Here is a 7,727-nt window from a genome sequence, read left to right as displayed (position 1 = left end):
ACTTTCATCTTATTTCTTGACTGAGCTGCTTGGCCACTGTGCAGACCTCACTGACTGTGAGTGTGATTTTAAATTCATACACTGAGGCTGCAGTAGATGAGACTATCTGTTTAGTTAGACAATCTGCTTTCTCATTGCTCTATATTTTCATATGCTTAGAAGCTCATTTCAGACCGACATTGTGCTGTTTGAAAAGCTTTCAACAATGGTTGTAAACTCAGTTTGAGAAGGCTGCGGCACTGCTCTATACCCTAGACGTCCATTCCATTCAGGGTTAGAAAACCGACCAATCAGAGCAGGGCAGATTGGACGTACATTCCATTTGGTTTCAGACGTTGAACGTCAAATCAACCACGGAGTCAATTGACTTCAAACTTTGCATGTAGGCCGTAGTGGATATGAAATACAACATATCCAAATCAAAAGCGATAATTCCGCCGGGAAGGGGTTACATTGTGGTGTCAAAGTCAATGAGTTGAGGTGCGATGTTTGATGGGGTAAGCCATCAACCCAACCAGACCCAACTAAATATCTATATTTTCACCCAGGCAACGGAGCGGTTAGGGTTACTAGATCAACAAAGTAAATAAAAATAGCAAAATATATAAAAAAACTGAAAGGCTTCATTCTGGAGTGATTTTAAACAGAGAAAAACAAACATTAGTCGAACACGCTGGACCCTAAGCCGTTGGACGTCAAACCCGTCCAACCAGGAGTCAGAGATGGAGAGCCAGCAGGGTGAAACCCACATCAGATTCAACAGCACATGCAGTCCCAGAATGGCCAGAAGTGTGAGCAAGAGCACAGACAACAACATAAATGAAAGCATCACCAAGAATGAGGCTTCAACTATCTCCTCGTCCGTAGGTTTGTGCAAAATTAGCGTGGTTTCATTAGTGTATATTATACGAGATCTCATTGAATAATCAGTGTATTTTTGAGTATTCATTGGTATTAGGGTTATATATAAACCCTAATTAAGGATCCGCGTAAATAGATATTAGGATATACTATGAAATTCCGCCCAACATTGAGTTTTCAAACATAAAAGGGTATTTTGACACTCTGAACAGTCAGAACTTGATCTCCCTATCTTTTTATATTTCTGCTGGCCAATCTTTCATTTATATTGACACCAGGCACAAACACGCTGCTTTGGAAGAGAAATCCGTTGATGATTTAGATTAGAATTTGATCATTCCCTTGATAGATTATCATGAATCCTAGATGTGAATTCAAAGAGTTCCTGGTAAAGCTTCTCATGAAAGCTTATATGAGAAGAAAGATCCTTCACTGAAATCCTCTGCTGCTCCATATATAGATATTGAAGCCGGTATGCATTAATAGCTGCGGAATCAATAAGTCAGTAGAGAATAGAAAGCCAGGTGTGATAGATGACTCTATGACTAGTATATGCTGCTCAGTATTGATTTGCTAGATGTACCCCATTCATGTGATGATTATAATCACCTATAATCAATGGGATTTTCAGCTTCTTTTGTGATTGACCTTTAAAGACCTTTCTAACAATATTGACATTGAGAGTTCCCCTGAGCATTTACAAGTACATTCAATAACTGCGTCCAATGAATGAATCGTAGTTAGTGCCAATACCATATTATTATCTTGCCAGGCAAGACAGAGAACATTCTCTTTTTCAATGACATGCAGAGTATTTCAGAGTATGGAATTTGAATGTTCTCAAAGCTCATCTAGTGCTGCTGGAACCTGGTTTGAATGAGTGGTTCCACATGCTCCATACCCCTGTTGACGTAGTTCTTTGAATAAAGGAACTGATGTAAAGTAGTTATCCATATAAATTGAATAGGATGTGACCAGCTGTGAGATAGAGATTTCATTAGATGTGGCATTCGGTGTAGCATTCGGGAGGGTGATATTCGGGTTGATATTAGGGCCAATATTATGGGTGATATTAGAGTCGATATTAGGGGTGGCATTCGGCATGGTATTCGGTGTATTCAGTGTGGATATCATAGGAAGCCGCTTCACCAGATTCACCACCATAGATTCAGTTTTGTTAACATAGAGAATTGAAACATAGACATTATACTTTGTTGACAGCTAGACCAGGAAAAGACTATAAATAGTCATGTTCTGCTAGGCCAAATATCTATATCCTCAAGGAATTGGTTTATTAGACATCTTGTATGTATGTTGACTCCATCCAAAATATTTAACCAAAATCTCATCAATGGAAATCTTAAAGTCAGGGGTATAGTATTTTCAACATGCCATATGAAACTTAGTAGCTAATGACTCTATCTTATACCATCAATTCTTATTTTTGACCTCCGGGCGGCGGGCCTCATGAAGGTTAGATATATGGATATATCATTTAATCTGTTCAAAACGCATATGGGTCATATAGAATTGAATGGAATGAATAGAGTCTTGTTTCAGCTCATTCTGCCCGTATAGATCAATTCAATGGAATTTATGAACTTTCATAGAAAGAAGAATGCTTATAAAGACCTTTATCTCTGCTGAATTGATATTTTTCCATGAACATTGCTGAATAGAAAGCTTTGAGAATATAGATATTTCAGAAATCTCTATATCTATATCTTGAGCTTTCTCATTCTTTTTCATTTCTGAAAGCTCTGAAGCTTCATCATCAGTATCTCTGGTATCTCTCTTTAATTTTGCATAGAGATTAGTAGAATTACTGATATTTTAAAAGCATTTCTCAGAGAAGAATAAGATAAACAGAATGTATGAACTGCTTATATTGATATTTGCAGAAATATTGAAAATTGAATCTCATGAGATAGGCAATATTGAGTGGAATTTCACCGATTCTAGAGGTGGAAGTTCTGCAATAACCTCCTCAACAGACTGTTTTCATTTTCTTGATGTTTTTGTATGAACTAGAGAATGAATTAGTTAGCTAGGTCATTTGAATTGATTAATATAAGGAACTCACCATTGGATTTGGTAGGTTTCTCAGTGGATTCCACATTCGCAGGTTTGGGGGGTTCCATATTCGCGGGTAGGGGGATAGGTGGGAGAAGATATGAGAATCGGGCAGGCAGGCAGACAGGCAGGGCTTCAAACATGTTGAATTCCATACACATTCTTAAGATCTACATGAGATCTTCAATCAGTGGATCTAAATGACCAATTATTATTCATATAAAATCATATAGGATTCTATTGGTTATGCCCAGGGCGCCGGTGCAGAATTCCATACACTAATTGAAACCACGCTAATTTTGCACCAACCTACGGACGAGAAATGTGATTTTTGTCGAGCTTTTAACATTTTTTTGTTGTTTTTCTAACATTACACAAATATTAACAAGTATTTCTCTTTATTCAGAGTCAGATAACAAACTGAATCTATTATTCACAACTTCAACTGCTATCATATTCTGCATATGTGTATCCCTTATTTTTATTTGAACAGAGGTTCTTGGTGACTTCTGTGATCTAATTTTTTGCCTCGCAGAAGATTCAGAGATAGCAGATTCAGAGAGTTGAGAATTCCTTCTTTTTTATTTATTGCTATCATTTACATCAGTAGAGACTGAGTTATTTGTCTGTACTGATGGCTTTCCTGATTTGGGAGCAAATATGCATTCTTTTGAATTTGCAAAGTGAGGCTCTTTACAATTGGCAACCCATTGGAAGTTGAGACGTTGAAACCATTGGAAGTCGAACCCGTTGACCGAACCCGTTAACCCGTTGGACCCAAACCAGTGGGATGACACGCTGGACATGCCCGTTGAAGGTTATAGGGTTAGGGTTAAACTATCCAAGTTCTACATAGTGCGTGGTCCGACGAGCCCCCGTCCGATTTTCTCCGTCCCTGATTGGCCGCCCGTGCGTGCTCCCGCTCCCGCCTCCGCGTGCCCGCAGTGGGGCCCGGTCACAGTCGAGCTCCCTCTTCCCTTCCCTTCTGCGGCAGCCAGCCACCCCATTACTTCAAACTTTGCATGTAGGCCGTAGTGGATATGAAATACAACATATCCAAATTAAAAGCAATAATTCCGCCGGGAAGGGGTTAAATTGTGGTGTCAAAGTCAATAAGTTGAGGTGCGATGTTTGATGGGGTAAGCCACCAACCCAACCAGACCCAACTAAATATATATATTTTCACCCAGGCAACAGAGCGGTGCAAAGCGGTGCAGGATCAACAAAGTAAATAAAAATAGCAAAACATATAAGAAAACTGAAAGGCTTCATCCTGGAGTGATTTTAACCACAGAAAAAACAAACATTCACACCAGATCAGATCTGTCAAGTTTCACACAAAGACACTGAATGAAGGAAATATATATATATTCAATGCACAAGACAGACCCAGCATCGACATGGAACATCAATTATTTATCCACTGTGAATCATACCTCATTATCATATGCCGCCGGTGCAAGCACGCTGTGTGGCCAACCGAGATTGAACAGCATCTGAAAGGCAAGGCCCATCAGCTAAAGCATGCGGTGGTTCAGCAGATAAAGGAGAACATTGAACAGTGGGACAATGTGGCTCGAGATACTACACAGTTAACACTGCCCACATACTACACAGTTAACACTGCCCACAATACTGAATGAACCAATCCCGGAACTACCCATTCAAGATGGCTACAGGTGCCAGCGGGATCCCCAGTGCCAGTATGTGGCAGGGAACATGAACACCATGCGCAAGCACTGGCAGAACAAGCACAGCTGGTCGCCATATCCCAGCCGTGGCCGTACAGCGCCACAAAAGCGTACGGCAGCACAGGATGAGGTGGACAGATCATGCCAGAAGGTGCAGTTCCAGCAGGTATTTGCATCGCGCAAGGGCTCCCACTACATACAGATCCAGACTAAGGAGACTACTGAGCACACCGGCACGCCAGACCAGAACAGAGCCAGCCATGTCATTGATGAGCTGGAGCGGTTTTACCGGGAACAGCAACGGCAGACCAGCAATGTCATCCAGGCCGGGGAGCACGATGAAGCCAACCCATGGCTGCGGCGGACCAGATGGCCGGTGTACTTGACCAACATCGCACCCAATGATCTGGTCAACTGCGTGCAGCGGCCCGACGATGACACCACGTGCCCAGATGAACTGGCCGCGAGGGCCATCTGGGAGGCCATGGGGCAGGTTGCCCGTACCAGCCAGCGAGTCATCACACGGCTGGGCCACTTCGTCCGCATCGAGGCCATCCGCACAGAGCGACACCAGACCCGGCACACCCCGTTGCAGGCATACATGGATGAGGAGAGCATCGCCGAGCACGTGAGGCCATGGCAGCAGATGTTGATGTTTTTCGCCCGAACGCAGGTCGAGCATGAATGGACGAGCCCACAGTACCGGTTCACACCACGGCAGCGCAAGACATGGAGGGTATTATGGCAGGTAGCCACCACAGAGGGAGCCGACCAGCGACACCCCATCAGCCCAGACCCCATGGATGAGCAGATGACTGAGGAAGAAGAAGAGGAGGAGGAGAAGGGACAGAGAGATACGCAGTCAGAAGAAGAAGATAAGTTCAAATCAACCAAGATCCAGATGGCATGTTTGGATTTTTGCATTGAGCTGCTGGACCAGCGGGTTCAGGTGGAGGATTATGAGTGCGCGCTGGTAGACGCGTTGGCGGTGCTGGGACGGGGGGAGTATGGATGGCGCGACGCGGAGAGCTACCCACCAATATTGTCACGGATCATCAAGGTGGCACGGTTATGCCACACGGTGCTCAACGACCAGGTCAACTTCCGGCCCCAGATGCAACAGCTCGGCAAGCTGATGGCGGCCAAGACACAGATGGTGCTGCTGACGGCCACACTGCCACCCGGTGAGGAGGAGAAGCTGTGGTCCCGCATGCACTGCACCCGAGCGGACATATCATTGTTCCGGGCGCGGACATGCGGTCCAAATGTGGCATACCGAGTGTGGCAACCCATCATTGAAGGGTCAGAGTACGGTGGGCTCAACCGATGGTTTCAAGCACCCAGCGTGGTCAGGTTCATCCAGGACCGCATGAGACGGACGGGAGAAGGCAAGGGGGTGGTGTACTGCCAGACGGTGAATCAGGTCACGACGATGGCAAGCGCATTGGGGTGCGAGGCATATCACCACCACCAGATCGACAAGGCCGGCATACTGGAGCGTTTCCGACAAGGTCAATACCAGGTCATCGTGGCGACAAGTGCACTGGGCATGGGAATCGACATCCCCAACATCCGCAGCATCATCCACGTCGGACGGCCGCGATCATTGCTGGATTATGGACAGGAGAGCGGGCGTGCAGGGCGTGATGGACAGGCCAGTGAAGCCATCATCATTGAGCCCGAGGGTATCAGTGCAGCAATGATATGGTCAAGAAAGGATGCACCATCACTGCTGGACCAGAAGCTGGTTGATCGGTACATGCAGGCAGGGGGTGAGGAGGGTGATGAACCGATGGCTCGATGTCGACGGGTGGTGCTGGACCGGTACCTGGACGGGGAAGTGGAGGGTTACATGAGACGGCACTGCGGTGATCGACACACAGGGGAGTCCCAGTGTGACGGGTGCGATGCCGAGTGGGAGGCCAGGGAGGCCGTGTTCACCCCCAGCCCAGGTGGCACGCCCACGCCCACACCCAGTCCAGGCTACAGTTCAAGAGCAACAGCCAAGGATGACTCCAGCGAGGATGAAACCAGCCAGGAGTCAGAGATGGAGAGCCAGCAGGGTGAAACCCACATCAGATTCAACAGCACATGCAGTCCCAGAATGGCCAGAAGTGTGAGCAAGAGCACAGACGACAACATAAATGAAAGCATCACCAAGAATGAAGCTTCAACTTCAGGCGGGAGCAGCCCGGGTCAATGGAACAAGCAAGAGTCAAGTGAAATCAGTGAAGACACCAGGGGCATCCCATCAACAACCAGACAGACATTCCACAAGCAGGATGTCCGTCGGGGCCGGTTCATCATCACACACCAGCAGCGAGGGCAGAGGGCATTGATGGATGAGGAGGTTTTAGTGGAAGAGGCGCAGAGGTGGAAGGATCAGTGTTTGATATGTGCAAGTGGCAAGCGGGAGTTTGACCATGAGCTGTACCAGTGTCCCCACGAGGAGAGCCAGGAGGCAAAGAGATGGATGATGACAGTGCGGAGCAAGATCAAATACACACGGTATTCCGGGTGCTTCCGATGCGGGATGCCGCAGTCCATATGCAACAGCCGGAAGACACAGAGGCAGTGTCCGTACAGGGGATTTTTGATCCCGACAGTGGCAATGATGATGTATGGGTGTCACAGCAGCTGAGAGAGTTCAATGTGAATGCAGATGATCAGGAGGCGGTGATTGAATTTTTGAGACAGAAGGTTGAGGGACAGGGCATCGAGCACAACCAGCTGGTGGAGATGTTTTGTTGGCTGCGAGGGATATATCAGGAGGCAGAGAGGGGGAAGATGGAGTCAGAGGGTACAGGGGTCAAGTGATATCACGGGTGAGGGGCACCACAGGGGGATGAAAGACGTATATATATATAAAGGCAGGTGAAGCAAGAGACAGAGGGTAAAGGGATATAACATCGAGAGAAAGTAGATCAGTTAGGGTGATCAGTTTCAAACAGTATCATCCCATATGATAATGGGTCAGGGTCAGGGTTACAATGAGTGAGGTTAGAGGCTGGGGGGGAGGATGAGGTGGTCAGAGTCAGGGTTTAGGGTTGACAAAGAGTGAGGGCTAGAGACAGGGGGTGCGGAGTGAGGTCCAGGATAGGC

General features: G+C 46.4%; 3 protein-coding genes across 3 annotated transcripts; 1 reads left to right on the top strand and 2 right to left on the bottom strand.

Annotated features, from left to right (window-relative positions):
* Positions 1–532: 532 nt before the first annotated feature.
* On the bottom strand, positions 533–829 carry HCAG_03128 (predicted protein; the record flags this gene model as incomplete). Its single annotated transcript, XM_001540981.1, has 2 exons — positions 533–569; positions 660–829. The coding sequence occupies 2 exons, from the start codon at positions 827–829 to the stop codon at positions 533–535; spliced, it is 207 nt and encodes a 68-aa protein (XP_001541031.1).
* Positions 830–2,862: 2,033 nt separating this feature from the next.
* HCAG_03127 (predicted protein) lies at positions 2,863–3,077 on the bottom strand (the record flags this gene model as incomplete). Its single annotated transcript, XM_001540980.1, has 2 exons — positions 2,863–2,888; positions 2,945–3,077. 2 exons carry the CDS (start codon positions 3,075–3,077, stop codon positions 2,863–2,865), a joined length of 159 nt encoding a protein of 52 aa, XP_001541030.1.
* A 1,526-nt stretch (positions 3,078–4,603) lies between these two features.
* Positions 4,604–7,442, top strand: HCAG_03126 (predicted protein; the record flags this gene model as incomplete). The annotated part of the gene is made up of 3 exons (XM_001540979.1): positions 4,604–4,637; positions 4,724–7,133; positions 7,232–7,442. The coding sequence occupies 3 exons, from the start codon at positions 4,604–4,606 to the stop codon at positions 7,440–7,442; spliced, it is 2,655 nt and encodes an 884-aa protein (XP_001541029.1).
* Between the last annotated feature and the right edge of the window lie 285 nt (positions 7,443–7,727).

Source organism: Histoplasma capsulatum, genomic scaffold, assembly GCF_000149585.1.
Source record: "Histoplasma capsulatum NAm1 scaffold_3 genomic scaffold, whole genome shotgun sequence".
Taxonomy (NCBI): domain Eukaryota; kingdom Fungi; phylum Ascomycota; class Eurotiomycetes; order Onygenales; family Ajellomycetaceae; genus Histoplasma; species Histoplasma mississippiense.
Note: the sequence above shows the minus strand (reverse complement) of the source record. Positions and strands in the feature narration are given on the sequence as shown.